Below are 19,938 nucleotides of genomic sequence, written 5' to 3' on the forward strand. Positions count from 1 at the left end.
CCTGCTTTTTTTTGGTTACTATTCATGGGGAGTATTTTTCCAATTTTTCACTTTGAGCTGGTTTGTATCCTTGTGTCTAAGGCAAGTCTCTTATAGGCAGCATATGGATGGCTCATGTTTTTTTTAAATTCATTCTGTCAGTCTATATCTTTTGACTAGGGAGTTTAATCCATTCACACTCAATGATATTGCTGTATATGCATTATTTACTTCCACCATTTTATTCTTTGGTTTTCATATGTCATACCTTATTTTTGCCTGTCTTTTTCTTCTTTTGGCTATCCTTTCTGATATTCTTTCTTCTATACTCTCCTCCAAGCATCTCTCTCCTATCTTTTTATCTCAGGCTCTAAGACTTCATTTAATATTTCCTGCAAAGGTGGATTCTTTTTTATGAATTCTCTTTGTTTGTGAATATTTTAAGCTCACCTTCATATTTGAAGAACAGTTTGCTGGATAAAGAATTCTTGGTTGCCAGTTTTTCTCTTTCAGTATTTGTAGCAGTTTGATATAACTGATGAATTCCAAAAAGAAATATTGGATTATGTTTGTAAACTGATCTTTTCTTCTGGGCATATTAGATTATATTGGATTCAGAGATAAACCTGATCAAGTAATCAGGTAAACCTCTTACGCCAGTAGGGCATTCAGTCCCCATCCCTTGGTGGGTGGGGACTCACAGATAAAAGGCATGGCAAAAGACAGAGTTGTGGGTTCTTTTTTTTTTTTTTTTTAAAGATTTATTTATTTAATTTCCCCCCCTCCCCTGGTTGTCTGTTCTTGGTGTCTGTTTGCTGCGTCTTGTTTCTTTGTCCGCTTCTGTTGTCGTCAGTGGCACGGGAAGTGTGGGCGGCGCCATTCCTGGGCAGGCTTCTCTCTCTTTTCACGCTGGGCGGCTTTCCGGGCGCACTCCTTGCGCGTGGGGCTCCCCCACGCGGGGGACACCCTTGTGTGGCACGGCACTCCTTGCGCGCATCAGCGCTGCGCGTGGGCCAGCTCCACACGGGTCAAGGAGGCCCGGGGTTTGAACCGCGGACCTCCCATATGGTAGACGGACGCCCTAACCACTGGGCCAAAGTCCGTTTCCCCTGTGGGTTCTTAATGTTGGAGTTTGATGCTGAAGTCTTAAGCTGGAGCCCCAGGAAGTAAGCTTACAGAGGAAACAGAAGCCGGCCCCAGGAAGAGAGGAAACCAGGAAGCCTGAACACTCATGGACACTGGCAGCCATCTTGCTCCAATACGTGAAAGTAGACTTTGATGAGGGAAGTAACTTATGCTTATGGCCTGGTATCTGTAAGCTCCTACCCCAAATTAATACCCTTTATAAAAACCAACCAATTTCTGGTATTTTGTATCAGCACCCTTTTGGCTGACTAGTACAGTATCCTAATTGTATTTATTATACCACTGTCTTCTTGCATTTATGGTTTCTGATGAGAAATCACACTAAGTCTAATTGGGTATCTCTTGTATGTGATGGTTTTCTTCTCCCTTTCTGCTCTTCAGAATTTTCTCTTTATCTTTCACATTTGGCATTCTGAGTAGTATATGTCTTAGAGTAAGTCTATTAGGATTTATTCTGATTGGGGTACACCATACTTCATTGCCTTATAAGTTCATTTCTTTCATGAGAGTTGGGAAATTTTCAGCTGTTATTTCCTCAAATACTCTTTCTGCCCCCTTTCCCTTTTCTCCTCCTTCTGGAACTCCCATGATGCATAAGTTGTTGCATTTCATGTTGTCGTTAAACTCCCTGAGCCCCTGCTCAGTTTTTCCTTTCTTTCTTCAATTTCAGCTGTTCTGTCTTTGGTATCTCTTATTCGTCTATCTTTATTATCTCGAGTCTGCTGTTGTATGCTTCTAATGTGTTTTATTTTTTAATTGAGATTTTTATATTATCTTTTTATAACTTACAATCTTTGGTTAGAATTTTTCCTAGGTTCCTCATCCATTTCCTTGCTATGTGATTGATAGCCCCCCACCACCGAAATGGCTCCCTTGCTTGTCTTTGCTCACTCTGTCTGCTCATTGCCACTGCTTGTTGTCTACTCATCTTCTTTAGGAAGAACTAGGAACCAAACCCAGGACATTCCATGTGGGAGGCAGATGCCCAACCTCTTGAGCCACACCGGCTCCCTGCTTGTATCTGCTCATTGTGTCTGCTCATTTGTCATTGCGTCAGCTTGTCTACTTTTGGAGGCACTGGGAACCGAACCTGGGACCTCCCATGTGGGAGATGGGTGCCCAGCTGTTTGAGCCACAACCACTTCCTCTAATGTGCTGCTGATCTCACCTATTGTTTCTTTCATTCCCATTAGCTCTGTTACTTTTTTATTCTTTTCAAATTCTTCTTTGTGCTTGTTCAGTGTATTCTTTTTTTTTTTTTAATTTTTATTTTTATTTATTTAATTCCCCTCCCCTCCCCTGGTTGTGTTTTCTGTGTCTTTTTGCTGCCTCTTGTTTCTTTGTCTGCTTCTGTTGTCGTCAGCGGGCGGCACGGGAAGTGTGGGCGGCGCCATTCCTTGGCAGGCTGCTCCCTCCTTCGCGCTGGGTGGCTCTCCTTATGGGTGCACTCCTTGCGCGTGGGGCTCCCCTACGCGGGGGACACCCCTGTGTGGCACGGCACTCCTTGCGCGCATCAGCACTGCACATGGACCAGCTCCACATGGGTCAAGGAGGCCCGGGGCTTGAACCGCGGGCCTCCCATGTGGTAGACGGATGCCCTAACCACTGGGCCAAAGTCCGTTTCCCTGTTCAGTGTATTCTTGATGTCATTTATCTCTTTAGTCATATTGTCTTTCAACTTATTTGACTTTGGAACTTTGCATGCATCTTATTAATTAGTTGTCTCAAATCCTGCATTTCTTCTGGGGCTTTGTTATATTCCTTTTCTTGGGCCATGTCTTCCATTTTTTCAGTATGACTCATAATTTTTTGCTGATATCTAGGCATCTGATTAGGATGGTGAGTTTACTCATATGCTCAATTTCTCTGTTTTGTAAGGATTTAGTGGCGGGAGGCTGTGTTACTGCTGTTCTTTGATTCATGGTTTAGCCTGGGTCTTTAGGATTGTCCCTGTTAGTTGCTCAAAACTGGGCTCTGGACCCAGTAATATGCTACAGACCTGCTTCCTTGGGCTTTGAGGAGGGAGGCTATAAAGTAGAAAAATCCTCTTACTTTAAAAAAATTTTTTTCTTTATCCCCCTGTAGTGGTTTGATGCAGTTCATGAATTCCAAAAATAGATACTGGGGGAGCAGGTGTAGCTTAGTGGTTTGAGTGCCTGATTCCCATGTATGAGGTCCCAGGTTTGATCCCTGGTGTCTCCTTAAAAAAAAAATATATATATATATATATATATATATATATATATATTTAAAATTCAAAAATAGATATTGGATTATGTTTGTAAACTGGTCTAGACCTGGGTGGATTAAGTTATGATTAGGGCTTCAATTGGACCACATCTGTAGGGTGTTGAGTCCCTGCCCCTTGGATAAAAGACATGGCAAATGACAGAGTTGGAGTTTTAAGGTTGGAGTTTTGATGCTGGAGTCTTGAGCTGGAGCCCTGGGAAGTAAACACACAGAGGAGCATGATTGTGAGGAAAGAGAAGCAAGCCCTGGGAAGAGAGGAACCCAGAAGGTAATTTTGCTCCAACACATGGCAAAAGACTTTGATGAGGGAAGTAACTTCACTTTATGACCTGCTAACTGTAAGCTTCTACTCCAAAGAAATATCCTTTATAAAAACCAACCAATTTCTGGTAATTTGCATCAGCACCCCTTTGGCTGACTAATATACACCCCCAGATGGTTCTCTTGTTTGTCCGCTCATTCATTGTTTGCTCGCCTTCTCCAGGAGAGTTTAGTAGAGAGGGAGACTGAGAGGATTGGATCTCTTCAGTCCCAGATCTCTGGCTCCTAGGACAAACAATGGTGTAGCCCCATCCCACCTGGAAGGGCTGGTGGGACAAAGCAGACCAAATTTGTGGGTCAAAAGCTGAGTCAGCCTTAGCCTGTGTCCCTCTCTCTGCCTTTCCTGGGGAGGTAGATCCTTGGTGACCCCCTTGTCTGTAGCCTCTGGCTCAGACACCTGAGTATTAAAAAAATGTCTTTAATGTGGAGGAGGGTGCCAGCAACAGCAGCTACTGCTTTTAATACAGTTTTGTCATCATGATTCTTTTCCTTTGTCCCCCTCTCTGCTGGCCTTCCCCTGGTGTCCTAAACCCTAGAAGATTTTTTTTCCAGGCCATATCTGCCTGTCCTCAAGCTGGGTGAGAAGAGAGTCCCATGTCTTTTCTAGTCTGCCATCTTCCCGGAAATGTCTATATTTATATACTATTAACCACAACCTTCATCCACCATTGAAATCACTGTTATGCATTCTCAGGGAGTGTTCTTGAATGATGGAGTGCTAGCTGGGTTGAGGAGGACTTGTGAGAAGACCCAAGTGTGTGCCTCAACATTTATTCTGCTGCCCTAAAGATTTGTGAGTCGGGCCAGTGAGGCAGACTAGTTTAGGGAATGGGAAGATGAGTCTAAGACCTAGCAAAAAAACACGGCCAGGACACATGTGGCCAGGGAACCCTGCCTGGAAACCTCCAGAGGCAAAGACCCCGGCTACTGGAAGAACCCCATGGGAAGCCAGTCATGAGAACTCCATTTGGCATAGATTTCACCTGGGGTCAAGGAAAAGCCCTGGATATCCTTAAGGGGCTTCATTATTGGGCCCCCTGGGGAACTGATGGGTGGGGTAATCAATGAGAACAGCAAACAATTGGGACTCCTCCACTGAACATTAGCAAGGGGAGGAATAATTAATAGCTTAAAAGGTAAGCACACACCCTGGCACTGCGGGATTATTACCAAGCACCAACTAGCAATGTACCTGGAAAAAGACCTTGATAAAAGGGGAAAAGGGTAAATACAAATGAGCTTTCATGGCTATGAGATTTCAAAGTGAGTTGGGAGGTCTCAGCAGGATTTCATTGACTGCCACAGTAAATACTGAAACAAATGGGCTCCTGAAGGCTCTAGAGACATCCAGACACTACAGGCAGGGAAAACAGCTCAGGAGTTTGATGCCTTGCCAGTGGACCCTACTTTGGAACTTATGCTCCCCAGTGTGACAGAATTGGACTCATTTGTGGTTTCCCTACACTTGGCTCTTCTGCCCCTTCTGTTTGAACCTGTAATTAGTACTATACTTGATAGATGTATGTCCAAGAGACTTAAATCTTTGGTCCGTCCATGTGCCAATCAGGCCCTGAATCTCAGCAGTTCCAACACCTATTCTCCAGTTCATTGGACACACCCAGAACAACTAAGAAGACGATGATGGACAATGCCCATCCCAAGGAACAGAGAGAGTCTGAAACCATAAGCAAAATAGTCCCATCCATCTGCGCCACGGGATCTAAGCCCCCTTTCCATTACCATCCCGGAATCCTCAGGTTTGCAGAATAAATGATGGACTAGAGTAGACTTACTGTCAATCTACTACAGACTTATTGTTATCCCAACAATAGAAGAACTTTTACTGTTGATGTGGAAGTAGTGGTCACAGGAGGTTCTGAAGGGAGAAGGAAAAATAGGTGCAATATGGAGGCATTTTCGGGACACTGGAATTGTCCTGTGTTATGCTGCAATGACAGTTTACAGACCATTATATATTTTATCATAATTTATAAAATTGTGCGGGGCAGAGTGTAAACTATAATGTAAACTTTAGTCCACACTTAGTAAAAATGCTCCAAAATGTGTTCATCAATTCTAACAAATGTACCACAGTAATGAAGGATGTGGGAAATTGTGGGAGGGAGTAGGGACAGGGTATATGGGAAGTCCCTATATATACACATATTTTTTATTAGTGCTATTTTTTATTACACTTTTTAAAATTAAAGTTAATAGATCACAACGAATGTTACATTAAAAAACATGAGGTTCCCATATAACCCACTCCCCACTCCCATCATTTTTGTAAATTGTATTTTTTGAAGATATATACATCTCAAATAATGTTACATTAAAAAACACAAGAGGTTTCTGTATAAAAAATACGCTTTTTTGTTTTTCTTAAAGGAGGTACTGGGGATTGAAACCAAGAAATTTTACATGGGAAGCAGGCACTTAACCACTGAGCTATATCCGCTCCCACCCTATATTTTTTAATGTAACATTTACATAGTCTAAAGTATCTTTTCTCAAAAAAGTATTTAAAAAAAGGTAACCAGACAAGCAAAATCTCTCTCTGCCCGGAGCATCCCGCACCTACACCTGGGGATGGGTAATCTGTTATTTTCTCCCATCTCTTCTCTTATCTCTTTTTTTTTCAATAAACTACTGGCCTAAATAAACCAGCATGTTCTTAAATTCTTTTATGTAACATAGCCAAGAACCTAGTGTCTAGGTCCTAGAGGAATCCGGCTCTACCAGGGCCCAAATTTGGGGTTCAGGGTTCTTCATTCTTTCCACAGTTAAGGAAAGTTCATCCTGCTCTTAAGTCGGGCAAAAGATTTTCCAATCTGAGCACGGGTAAAGGGCAACCCATGGGAAAGGAATGATGTTAAATTGCCAGCCCTTCCAGGGTTAGAGTGCAGCCTCCAGACGGGGAGGGGAGGATATTGGCTGCGTTCTCCCTCACGCCCCTACCTTTGCCGGGCAGGGCACTAGTGCCCTTTCTTCTCGCATAGCAGCATCGCGCAGCTGCAAGGTGGGCTGAGGCAACCTCGCTTTCACAAGTGATTGCAAACGTGGGCCCCCTTTAGATACAGGCCCCTCTCTGGAAAAAAAACCAGAACGGGAACTAAAGGGATCTGGGGACGGCCACCTCCGCGCTGGAAGACCTTCTCGCTCCCGTGAGGCCCACGCATGATGCTGTGAGCCTGGCAGAACCTCCCAGCAAATCACTTCTCTCCGGACCTCACCGCGTGCCCGGGGGGTCGGGGTTCTGCGCCGAGCCACGCCGACAGCTGTGCCACGTAGACGCGGAGGGGCGGCCTTTCCATCTGGTTCTCACAGTGTCCCCTCCTTCCGCGCCTGCCCCTCCACACCAAGACTCCAATTGGCCACTCCTGAGAGGCGGAGCCGTCAAGAGAGCCCCACTACGCAGGCGCGAGCTTGTTCCGCGCCGGCCAGTCGGCCCCACCCCCTTCATTTTCCAATTCAACCGCTGCGGGATTTCGAACTGTCGTGCATATGCCTTCTATGTCGTCCTCACTTTCCGGCTGCTGTTTCTCCACGGCTCTCCCCTCCCCCCCGCCTCCCTCTCCTGACGGTTCACTTTGCGGCAGCGCCGAGAACCCCACCCCCTTTCTCTGCGGAATCACCATGGCGGCTGGGGTAAGTTTGCCGGCTCTAGCGAGCCAGTTCACCCTATCCGCCGCCATCCTCTGCCCGAGTGGGGCCTGCCGGCGCCAGAGCAGTTCTGGAGCCGCGTGGGGAGCTGTTGTGGGTCTAGAGGCCGGACTGTTGGAGAACGCGGTTCCCAGGGCCCGGAGGGGAACTGAGGCTGGGGCTCTCCGAGGCCAGAGGTGGAAGGGTCAGGGCTGGAAGAGAAAAGAGATCCTGGGTCCGGGTCGTCTGGGCCCTGAAAGGGGGTTCGGGTTCACTGCCGCCTCGAAGCGTGGGGCCGGGGCAGGCTGACGGAACTTTTATAACCGTTTTGTGGGGCAACAGTGGGAACAGGGCTAAGAAGAGGGTCTTTGTGGGTCGGTGCGTCTGGCCAGGTAAGGGTCGTCTCTCGGGGAGGTCAGGGAACGAGAGGACTCTCCGGACCCCGCAGGCCAGGTTAGTAGTTGGGAAGGCAACACCGGGGAAATCACTGCGGGGCAGCCCGGGAGGGGTGGTATTGGGGATGAGGGAAGGAAGGCTCTTGAGGGGAGGGGTTGGTTTAGGAAGAGGGGCTGCCCTTCGGTTCCTCCGTGCCTGTTCTCAGGGGAACTTGGAAATCTCTGGGTCTGCGTGTGTGCCTTAGAGGCAACGGTGGCACAGCAGTAGAGTAGGAAGGCACTCTGTAACCATCAATGAATGAAACAAGACTGTGAGGCGGGAGGGTGCTACGTTTGTCGGCAGATGGAGACTGAGGAAGCTGGGAGCTCTGGATTTCTTGGACATGTATTTGAGGGAAGAGGATGCTCTTAGAGGTGACCTTAGGAAAGGTCAGCTCCGTCAGCAAGCTTTATTTAGCAGTTGGTGTGTACTTCTGCCCTTGGCACGTCAAGGGACTCTGATTACGTCTGACAGATACTGACTTGGGTTCATCAGAGGGAATAAGAGTAAATTGAACAAGTTGGGATTGCTCAGGGAAGTAATCTTGGGAGGTGGCATTTAGGAAGGAGTCCTTCTCCTCGCGTTCATCTTTCCCCCTTCTTGCACAGACCCTGTACACATATCCGGAAAACTGGAGGGCCTTCAAAGTCCTCATCGCTGCTCAGTACAGCGGGGCTCAGGTCCGCGTGCTCTCCGCACCACCCCACTTCCACTTTGGCCAAACCAACCGCACTCCTGAATTTCTCCGCAAATTTCCTGCCGGCAAGGTGAGTAGGGAGTGGTCCAGAGAACCAAGGAGCCCTATGATTTCATAGCTCTAGAGAAGTCTTCCTCCCTTAAAAGCATTTCTTTCCAGTGACTTTTGTTTTAATTTTTACTTTGAGGTAATTGTAGATTCAAGTGGAGTTATAAGAAATAATATGGACTTTTTATAAAACTTTGTACAACATTCACTGGCTTCTTTACCTGTGGGGAAGAGAATGAGTTTTGACCCAGCGTTTTCGGTGCAAATGTATCCAGTATCTACTGTGTATCTAGCATCTACTGTTCTTACCCCAAGGGGGGCTTGCAGGGATAAGCAAATAACCGTGCTAATGGTAGAAGAGGTCCTGTGCTCTGTGGGTTGCACCTTCATACCTTAATGATTGAAGACTTCTGGCCTTTGCTTATAATCAGATTGAGGGATTTTATACAAATATCTGGTAATATCCAAATCTTTTGGGTTTATCAGTTCAGATATTGAGAGCTCATATAGTAAAGGATACCGTAAAATACAAATGTTCTTTGGTTTCTGAGTTTAAGATGTTATCAAGGGTTTGAATAGCAAGAGTTGTCAGCCCTATGTAGAAATTTTTGTCTAAAAGAATTAGTTCTTGGGACTGGCTAGTGAGAGATCCCTGTGTTGTTTACTTTATCTTTTGACTCTTGTCCCCAGGTTCCAGCATTTGAGGGTGACGATGGATTCTGTGTGTTTGAGAGCAATGCCATTGCCTACTATGGTAATTTGCAGGGAAATGTGGGAGTGGGAGGATCTGTCTGGAGGTGATGGGTATAGGAGCAGAGATAGGGTGAGCTGGAGTGGATGAGGAAAGGAGTCCTCCGGTCTGGATTGGTTGGCTTGCCTCCAGAATTCCTGACCATCTTTGTGTTCTGCCTCCTGCAGTGAGCAATGAGGAGCTTCGGGGAAGTACTCCAGAAGCAGCAGCCCAGGTGGTACAGTGGGTGAGCTTTGCTGACAGCGACATAGTCCCCCCAGCCAGCACCTGGGTATTCCCCACGTTGGGCATCATGCACCACAACAAGCAGGTGAGCCTTGGGACTTGGGGAGAAGCCAGGGGCAGATGTGGCATCATCAGCTCCTGAATTTTGGGAAGTAGAAAATAAAGTTGGTTGAGGAAAGGAGATGCCAAAAGAATATGTGGGAAATGAGAAAACCTAATCTCAGGGATGTAAGTTTGGAGCAGTGGGCTGTTGAAGGAGTTTGGGGTCAGCCAGACCCGGTGGAGGACGTATCACTGTCACAAGTGGTCAGCGGAGAGATGTGTGCTGTAGGAAGGTTATATCAGGTGGTAGGGGTGGTGCGTGGGCCACATGACCTTTAAGGTTCCTGTGTGACCACGATCAATACAATGGGAAGGAGGCAAGACTGCATCATGAAGAAATTTAGCAGAGAAGGCTTCGTTTGTAGTTTGGAACGATTCTTTGACAGAGGGTGGGCACGAGCCAGGACTCAGTAAATGACATAGATACCTTAGTTCTAGCGGGATGGGGGAAAGGGATTGGTATCCACTGATAAGTTCGGTTATTTAAAATTCAACAGGCCACAGAAAATGCAAAGGAGGAAGTGAGGCGAATTCTGGGGCTGCTGGATGCTCACTTGAAGACGAGGACTTTTTTGGTGGGCGAACGTGTGACCCTGGCTGATATCACAGTTGTCTGCACCCTGTATTGGCTCTACAGACAGGTGAGGTTTAGAAGAATCATGTTGACATAGGGTTATAGGGTGGGTGGAGTTCAGAAATAAAGTGACAACCTATGTTCTGCAAGCCCTTGGATGTAGGGGTGCCTGTGGTACAGCTAGTCTGTAGGATGGTTGGAATTCCAGTAGTTGATAGTCCTTTGTAGATTTCTTCTTTTTTTTTTTTGTCTTTTTTTTTTTTTTAAGATTTATTCCCCGCCCCCCACTGTCTGCTCTCTGTGTCCATTTGCCATATGCTCTTCTGTGTCAGCTTCTATTCTTGTCAGCAGCCCAGGAATCTGTCTCTTTCTGTTGCATCATCTTTCTGCATTAGTTTTCTGTGTGTGTGGCACCGCTCCTGGGCAGGCTGGACCTTCTTTTGCGCTGGGCGGCTCTCCTTATGGGGCGTACTTCTTGCACGTGGGGCTCTCCTACGCGGGGGACACCCCTGCATGGCAGGGCACTCCCTGCACGCATCAGCACTGCATGTAGGCCACCGTCAAGGAGGTCCTGGGTTTGAACTGCGGACCTCCCATGTGATAGGCAGACGCTCTATCCGTTGAGCCAAGTTCACTTCCCTGTTTTGTCTTGTTTATAAATTTTGTTGATGTACGAAATTCAGATTTTAAAAAAAATATATTTATTTATTTATTTCTCTCCCCTTACCCCCCCCCCAGTTGTCTGTTCTCTGTGTCCACTCACTGCGCATTCCTCTCTGTCCGCTTCTGTTGTTGTCTGTGGCATGGGAATCTGTGTTTCTTTTTACTGCGTCATCTTGTTGTGTCAGCTCTCCGTGTGTACGGTGCCATTCCTGGGCAGGCTGAACTTCCTTTCGCGCTGGGTGGCTCTCCTTACGGGGCACACTCCTTGTGCATGGGGCTCCCCTGTGCAGGGACACCCCTGCGTGGCACGGCACTCCTCGTGCACATCAGCACTGCGTGTGGGCCAGCTCCACACGGGTCAAGGAGGCCCGGGGTTTGAACCGCGGACCTCCCATGTGGTAGACGGACGCCCTAACCACTGGGTCAAGTCCGCTTCCCTAGATTGTTAATATATCTTGATATGAATTTGTAATGGAGCAAGGCACAATCTGAATATTATTTCTGCAAGTGATTGTGGTTCATAGTAAGTGGGGGATAGCTCCACGCATCCTGTATTAAATTGGACCTGGATTGCAAAAAGAGATGAGGAAAATAAATGGGAAGTAGCCGTTCAGTATAATTGTGGTGTTGTAGGTCAGCTGCTGTCTGGGAGTTTGAGAGGAAAGTGGTGAGTGGAGGTTTGGTAGGGAATGAAGTGAGAGTCTCTTGGGCTCTGGCTTGAAACTCTTCAGGGCCTTTCCCTTCAGTGACTTTGTTTCCATTCATGTTTTGGCAGGTCCTTGAACCTTCTTTTCGCCAGGCTTTTCCCAATACCAATCGCTGGTTCCTCACTTGCATTAACCAGCCCCAGTTCCGAGCTGTGTTGGGGGAGGTGAAACTCTGTGAAAAGATGGCCCAGTTCGATGGTAAGTCTGATGTGGGGGTTAGAGAAGCATGGGTGAGATGAAGCAGCAAGCAGCCAGGGGCAGGTTCTGGTTAAAGATTATTTCCTTGCTCGTTTGGTGATGGGGCAGTCTAGAATCTGGATCCCCTTAGCTTTCCCATACACCATATTCCTTTGTTCCCCTGCTCGCTGTGTGGTTTTTGGAGGGATATGGAAAGGGAAAGATATTCATTTTCCTCCCCTCTGCCCCAGCTAAGAAGTTTGCAGAGAGCCAGCCTAAAAAGGACATCCCACGGAAAGAGAAAGGTTCACGGGAGGAGAAGCAAAAGCCCCAGGCAGAGCGAAAAGAGGAGAAAAAGGCGGCTGCCCCTGCTCCTGAGGAGGAGATGGATGAATGTGAGCAGGCGCTGGCTGCTGAGCCAAAGGCCAAAGATCCCTTTGCTCACCTGCCCAAGAGGTAAGGATATTAGAGGGCTGAGGGTGGGAACCAAGAAGACCTGTTGTCTGCTACGTGTCCTGACACACAAATTGTACCCCAGAATTTTGGGTTGTCTATACTTAAAGTGGTTATTTTAGTTAAAAGTAAAGCAACTTTCTTAATTTATTATCAAGAATTTTGAAAGTAGAAAGCAAGTTCCAAGCATATCCAGTACTGGGGAAGATTGGGATTCCCTTTCCAGCCAAGAAAACAGGCAGGGGTGGAATTCATGTGGAGGTGAGTTGGTCTTGAGCGTGCTCATCAAGGGTATTTGAGATCCATCAAGGATCCAGTGAGGAGGCCAAGGAAGAAGGTTCAGAGAGCCTCTTATCTGCTCTGCTTTGTGGAGCTGGCTTTCTTGAGCCAGCAAACATCAGACTAGTATCGTAGAGTGGTTATATTTTTGCTGTTTTGATGAATCAGACCGAATAAGAATTGCTCACTAAGAGAAAGGATGACCTTGGCCACATAGTGTCTGTCTAGTTTGTTTCCAAAATTGGGGGAGTTGAACCCGTAAAGGAGAAGGGAGTCAATGGGGTGGTTGTCTCTATCATCTTTCTAGGAAATGCAGATATTCTTAGAGGAAACTTACAGCACAAGGGAGATTTTGTGGGATAGAAAACAGTGGGACACCCAGTATTTGCCCATTTCTATACCATCAAGTTTTCCTTCAGTCACTGCCCCAAGTCATTTTATTGGGATTTCAAGCAATATGAGAAATGTATTAAATGTGCTTAGAACTGTAAATTACAAATGACAGTATTTAGTAAGCACTGTTTTTCTGCATTTGGGGAGCACTTGAAGTGGACATCAGAGGTCTCACTCCCAGGTATTACTACAACCCCTTAGAGCACAACTTTTTAAGGTATATTTCTTCTTAAACTAATGTGATTTACCTTGAGTGCAGCAGGGGGACAGATCAAAGAGTGAGCAGGATTTTTGTGTGTGTAAATAACCTGATTGAACTAACACAAATTACATGTGCTGTTGAAATACAGACCCTGTTAATTATTAGCTAGAGATTATTACATATATTAGGTCTCTACTCTGGGCAGAAGATCAATCAGGCAACAAACTCAAAATCTTTAATAAACTTGGCATTTTTTTTTATCCTCCTTGGAATGTTTGCTAATGTCTATTTCTTGACATTACTGTGATGCTCTATTGGGGTCGCCAAAAATGTTTTTCACCAGGATTTTTTTTTTAAGATTCATTATTTATTTATTTCCCCCACCTTGTGGTTTGCTGCTGTCTGTTCTGTGTCCACTCACTGTGCGTTCTGTGTCTGCTTGTCTCCCTTTGCTATGTCATCTTGCTGTGCCAGCTCTCCGTGGGTGCAGGCCAGCTTGCCTTCAGAAGGAGGCCCGGGATGCAAACCCAGGGCCTCCCATATAGTAGTTGGGAGCTCAATTGATTGAGCTACAGCTGCTTCCCTTCACCAGAATTTTTTATGTCACAAAGGTGATGCCGTCAAAGACCAAGACTCATTTATCTAAGATTTATTCTAGTTCTTTTAAGGCTTTCCAGCTAAACTTGTTTCAGGAGCTGCTAAGAGCCTGGGGGCAGAGGATGGGGTGTAGCAGATATATAGTAAAGTTCAAAGAGTTTAAGAGGGTGTGAAAATCCATGATTTGCGGTGGCTGAGGTTTAAAAATTTTTTTTTTAAAGGGAGTCTGCAAAAATAAAGTTTAATTTAAAAATCATATATACAAAACAACTTCTAATTCACTTTAAGCATTCCTAGTGACTCTTCCAAGTCCAGTTCCCATTGAGCCAAAACCTAAAGGAGCACTGAAGATAGACAGAGAGCCAGCCCCTCACTGACAGGTAGACAGCAGCAACTGCGACTCAGGCATGAATGAAATTGGATGGTGATGCCCTCAAGTGGACAAGTCAGATGGGAAGTTAGGACAGAAATGGACAAAATGTCCATGACCCGAGTAACTAAATGGCAAGGTTGGCTTCCTGGGTAGTTCAAAAGGTCAGTTTCTTCATCAGTAGATAAACTCTGGAATCCACCTCAAATCCATGCAAGTTGTTGGCATCACCCTGTGGCCTCATGAGCAGATCCTCATAGGAAGCATAGGCAGAGAGACATGTTGGTGCTTAAGTAGAAGTTTTGTCTCCCTCAATCCTGTGCATTTTACTGTGTATCACATACTCAAAGTGGTCGTCCCTGGAAGGCCGGTCATCTGTGGGGTTATGTTCACCATCATCCAGTGTACCATCTTCATACAAGATACTGGCTATGACCGGTCGGAACTTTGTCACACAAGTCTACGGGGTAAATCTGAATGTTTACATCTAAGATGAGATACATCTTGAAAGATTCACTCTCACAGTGCAGTTGAGACACTCGGGTCAAACTTCGTGCCTTCTGGGACAATATCTTTCATATTGAAAATATCCTCAAACAGGATGCCGACCATCGTGAAAGGCCCACAAGAACAGCAGAGGTGTTGAGCATGCAACTATGAGTCAAGGGTCCGTGAACACCCTGGCGTAGATTACAAGAGAGTCAGGAGAAAGGATGCCCCCTGAACACCAGCTGCAAGGGAGCATTTAAAGTTCTTCAGATGAGATCTGTAGTGTGCTTTGGGAAAAAAAACTAGGATCTACAGGTTAAAAGACAGAATTATCTGCTTTGCTACAGTGTAACCTTGGGCAAATGATTTAATCTTAACTGTAAGGGGAGGGTAACAGTCTAACCAGTTTGACGTAAAGATTAAGTGAAATATTCATTGTGACATTTATACTAGTGAATAATTGGGCCAAGTAAGGAGTCTTAATAGATTTATGACCCATTTAAGTTCACAAAGAATTCTTCATAGTGTGTCACAATTTTAACTAAAAAAATGTATAAGGTGTAAAACTAGATACATTGATAAGTCTTCAGTTTTGGAAAGAAAGGCCAGAGGGAAATGCATCGAAATATTAGTGTCCTTGTTTACTGGCATTGCAGATGATTTTTTTGAGTGAATATGCATTTTTATCATTGGAAGGAAAGCAGAAAAGAACTATAATGTGGGGAATAAGCTCCCCTATATTGATGCTGGCATTTTTGCCTTAATGGGCCAGGAAGCTGCAAAGACAGCATCTGACTTGGTTGTGGGCAGAGAGGGACTAAAGAGCATGGGTGTAAGGTTTGGGGAGGAGGCTCTTTGAAAATTTTGCTGCTCACATTTCCTATTACAGCATGAATAATCTGAAGAGGTCTATATGGTGGGAGGAAGAAGTGGGTGGTTGGTAACTGAATGTAACTCAAGCAAAACAGCCCCAAGAAGGGCTGGACAAGAAAAAACAGGAGTCCTCACTCTGCATCTCCACTGGGGTGGGGGTGTTATGCAGTGGGTCAGCAGTTAGCTGTGCTGTTTCCTAGAACGGCTCCCATCAAGACCCCCTTTGGGGCCCACATACCTAGCATACTTAAGCTGGGGAAGGGGCAACAGGAATGTCCAATGGTCCGTCCACTCTTAACAGCCCAGTGACCTCTTCCTTTTATATCAGTAAAATTCAGATGAAAACATGTTTAGCTTCTCTTCGTAGCCCCATCCCCCTTTGTTGCCTCAGTAGGGCCTTCTTGTTGACGTTGATTTTTTTCCCCTCCAATCAGTACCTTTGTGTTGGATGAATTTAAGCGCAAGTATTCCAATGAGGACACGCTTTCTGTGGCACTGCCCCATTTCTGGGAGCATTTTGACAAGGATGGCTGGTCCCTGTGGTTTTCTGAATATCGCTTCCCTGAAGAACTCACCCAGACCTTCATGAGCTGCAACCTCATCACTGGTGAGATGAGGGTAAATCTGAGAAGAGGAAGGCAGGGGTGGGAGGGGTGGGGGCGGGGGAAGACAACAACCACAAGGTGGTTGGTGAATGTGGTTCCAAAAGTTGAATGTTTTCCATCACCCCCTCAGGAATGTTCCAGCGATTGGACAAACTGAGGAAGAATGCCTTTGCCAGCGTCATCCTCTTTGGAACCAACAATAGCAGCTCCATTTCTGGAGTGTGGGTCTTCCGAGGCCAGGAGCTTGCCTTTCCGGTGAGGAGGGTACTGGGTATCTACCTCTTTAGGGTGGGGCAAGGATACTGGAAGCACAGTGTTTTTATTCCTGGGCTGGTGGGCATTTAGAAGAGTCTGAGGATCCTGGGCTGGTGGGCATTTAGAAGAGTGAGGAATGTGTAATGGCAGGAGTGGTTCACATTCACAGGAGTCCTGGGATCTGACATGTGTCTGAGCTGGAAGTAACATAGGTATGGGACAGTGTCTGAATAACCTGATCACTTGTTTTCTTCCCTGGCCTTTTATCCCCAGCTGAGTCCAGATTGGCAGGTGGATTATGAGTCATATACATGGCGGAAGCTGGATCCTGGCAGTGAGGAGACCCAGACACTGGTTCGAGAGTACTTTTCCTGGGAGGGAGCCTTCCAGCATGTGGGCAAAGCCTTCAATCAGGGCAAGATCTTCAAGTGAACATCTCTTGCCATCACCTAGCTGCCTGCGCCTGCCCTTCAGGGAGATGGGGGTCATTAAAGGAAACTGAACATTGAATCCTTTCATGTCCTGCGTCCTTTATGAGTGACAGCTCCTTTAAAGGGGAATAGCTATTTTGAAGTGGGGTATTGACTATGTCTGCAGTACCTGTGACACCTCAGTTTGCAAGAGAGAAGTCTTTGAGAGCAGAAATAGAGGCCTCTTGGGTTTGATTTAAAGCCCTGCGTCTTCCTACTGTGATGACTCTTCTAGCTTGGAAAGGTTGGAAGCAGTTAGGATGACTGGCAATGTGGAGCTTTGCACCAACCTAACTTTTGGGGGCCAGATTCCAGATCTTCCCAGTGAAGGGAGAGAATATTAGTAATGGTAAGAATGAACATGTAATAGCACCCAATGAGCAGGGAGCTGTACTTTATTTCCTACAATGGCCCGGGAGATAGATGGGTGTTGGCATCCTAGGGTCATAGTTTAACAAGCAGGAAGGCCAGGCACAGACTATTAAAACAGATCCTGGCCCTTTGGCTTGAACCTTCTAGTTTATCAGCTGTGGTGGTGTCCTTTTTTACAAAGTAGGGGTTCAGAGATTTACCTTCCCTGTGGTAGAGGCAGGGTTTTGAACCCAGTGAAATGTCACTCTGAAGTCTGTGCTCTTAAACATACCTTGCTACCTCCCTGACTGTAGAACAGTCATCAGCCTAATACCCTGCTCAGAGTATTAGTTTGAGCTTATTTTTTTTTTTTTTTTGCTGCTTTTTAAAAAATTTATTTTATTTTTTAATTGCTTTTAAAAATCTATTTAGCTTTTTATTCTTCCATTTTCAGGGGTGGTTGCCCCTGCTCGAGTTTTTCTGAACACTGAAGATCCTCCTGAAAATTTAGCAGCTCTTGGGAAGCTGGAAACATCCAGTTTGAGTCGTGTTTTAAGACTTATGCAGAAACAGCCATGGCTCTGCCTTTGGTTTCTGGGTTATGATCTTTTTTTTTTTTCCTTGATTTCTCTCCCCAACCCCCCCTGCCCCGATTGTCTGCTTTCTGTGTCCATTCGCTGTGTGTTGTTCTGCGACCCTTCCTATCCTTAGCAGCAGCACCAGGAATCTGTTTCTTTTTATTGTGTCATCTTGTGTCCGCTCTCCGTGTGTGCGGTTCCATTCCTGGGCAGGCTGCACTTCCTTTCGCGCTGGGCGGCTCTCCTTATGGGGTGTGCTCCTTGCACGTGGGGCTCCCCTACTGGGGGACACCCCTGCATGGCACAGCATTCCTTGTGCGTATCAGTACTGCGCATGGGCCAGCTCCACACTGGTCAAGGAGGCCGGAAGTTTGAACCGCGGACCTCCCATGTGGTAGGCGGATACCCTATCCACTAGGCCAAGTCTGCTTCCCTCTGGGTTATGGTCTTGTGTGTGGTTTCTTCAGGCACAGAAGGGGATCCCTTGGCTTGGAAGGGGAAGAAGGTGACCAGGTACAGACAGCTGTTGAGGGGGTGTCAAGGGGCTGGTGGCTTAGGAGGGAACTGGGGTGTTGTGTAGCAGGGTATCTTGGCATTTGGCCTCTGTGAAGGAACAGGACAGAGGAGAGTTGTGGGTTGGAATTCAGGAGAATTCAGACCTTGCTCCCTGGCTGATCCTCTTGAGTTGGACCTAAACTTGATACCTGTTTTGCGTCTCAGCATTCTGGGCTCTCCTTAGGGTCCAGAATAGTTGGGTGCTGGTTTGGGGTGTGCCCTGAGCCTGGTGCTGGGGCCTCACCAAACCTGTCAGACTCCCCTCCCAATCTCTGTTTCTCACCACACCCCCTTTGCTTGTGCAATTTTTACAACCTTTGTGGTATCCCCCCTTAATCCTAGGAGCTCAAGATTTAGGCAGGAGAGGCTAAGTTATGCAAGTAGGTTAGGTTTGAGGGGCAGGCCTGACAGGCCCAGGAGTGGGGACCCAACGTGAGAAGAGACAGGGTTCTTGAGGCAGGGGCTCGGAGCAGCTGGCCTGGCAGGATTGGGGTGGGGCAGGGCCCTCCATCTCAGCCTTCCTCAGCGCCTGCAGGAAGAGTGACTCACCCGCACGGCTTGCCTCCTATGCCTCCTATGCCTCCAGCCCTGGCGGTTTGGTGCAGCGTTAGGGTAGCCAGAGTTGGCACAGGCTTGTTGGGTGAAGCCTGGCCTGCGTTTGGGGAGAGCCAGTACCCCCACAAGCCGGAGGAGACCCAAGGGAGGGTCCGTGACATCCAGAAGGCCGGGTCATTGGCCTCTAGGGGCGGGGGTGGGAAGGGAGGGCCTCATGCCGCTATCTTAGCCCGGGAAGGGGTTAACAGTGGGCGTTTCTAGCGGCAGATGTGGAGCGGGAAAGGGGAAGCGCATCTGGAATTGGTTCTATTCTGGCCTTGCCTAGACCGGGGGAGGCCTGAGTCACCGCACAGCCGCCACCTCGGGATCGCGCCCCCTCCACCCCCGCGGGGCCCGGCGCGGCTCGCTCGAGCCTGGCCTTTCCCCGCTGCGGGCAGCCAATCGGAGCCTGCGCCTGGAGACGTCCGCGGTTGCTGGGCAGTTTTACTAGTGTGCTCGGAAGCCTCGCGCCGCCCGCGCGCCACCTAGAGCTGGTGGCCCCGGCGCCACGGTCCAGCGCGTGCCAGCGGGGCTGGGGGCCGAGGGGCGGAAAAGGGGTGCCGTGTGTAGGTGAGGGTCCGAGAACAGTGGACGAGGTATTGAGGAACTGGGATAGAATGAGGAAGGGATCTGGCTCTTTTATCTTCTTACTGGTCAAAATCTCAGAATCTCCAGAAAGAGGGGTTGAAATCAGAAATGGGGAGAGTCGGGGCTCAGAGTTGCAACTGGCTGTGGATAAAATCTTTATGGACTCTGTGGAGTGTGAATGGGCACGCTTGAGTCTCAGTTAAACTAGTAGATAAACCAGTTGATACTGGTTATAAGCAACTATTTTAGCTTTGTTGGTGCTTCTGCTTAAGTTACTTATTACAAAGTTAAAAGTCTTTTTAAAGTTCTTCCAAGAAAGATCTAGGTTGTCTTCTTTTTTATCACATCCTCCTGCTTTGGGCTTGGCCTGGACAGCTGCTGCTCTCACTGGGTCAGCCCCAACCCACCAGCTGCCCACATGCCCCAAATGTGCCATTTCCCCTTTTGAAAGGTGGGGGAAGGGTCTAGAATGTTGAAGGGCGAGGAATGAAGTGCTGTGGAGGCTCCACCCAGTCATTTCTGAAATTAATACTGTGGCTTTCATGGCAACCGGCACTCTTTGTCCTCAG

General features: G+C 47.1%; 1 protein-coding gene across 1 annotated transcript; it reads left to right on the forward strand.

Moving 5' to 3' along the window:
• Positions 1-7,213: 7,213 nt before the first annotated feature.
• Positions 7,214-16,743, forward strand: EEF1G (eukaryotic translation elongation factor 1 gamma). The gene is made up of 10 exons (XM_004449252.5): positions 7,214-7,344; positions 8,382-8,540; positions 9,209-9,272; positions 9,437-9,579; positions 10,094-10,237; positions 11,609-11,738; positions 11,969-12,173; positions 15,808-15,980; positions 16,109-16,233; positions 16,507-16,743. Exons 1-10 carry the CDS (start codon positions 7,333-7,335, stop codon positions 16,663-16,665), a joined length of 1,314 nt encoding a protein of 437 aa, XP_004449309.2. The 5' UTR covers positions 7,214-7,332; the 3' UTR covers positions 16,666-16,743.
• The last annotated feature ends 3,195 nt before the right edge of the window (positions 16,744-19,938 follow it).

Source organism: Dasypus novemcinctus, chromosome 10 (assembly GCF_030445035.2).
Source record: "Dasypus novemcinctus isolate mDasNov1 chromosome 10, mDasNov1.1.hap2, whole genome shotgun sequence".
NCBI classification, from domain to species: Eukaryota; Metazoa; Chordata; class Mammalia; order Cingulata; family Dasypodidae; genus Dasypus; species Dasypus novemcinctus.

Coding starts and splice junctions, on each gene's coding strand:
- EEF1G (XM_004449252.5), top strand. Junction 9,580..10,093: donor TCATGCACCACAACAAGCAG/GTGAGCCTTGGG, acceptor AAAATTCAACAG/GCCACAGAAAATGCAAAGGA. Junction 15,981..16,108: donor GAGCTGCAACCTCATCACTG/GTGAGATGAGGG, acceptor TCACCCCCTCAG/GAATGTTCCAGCGATTGGAC.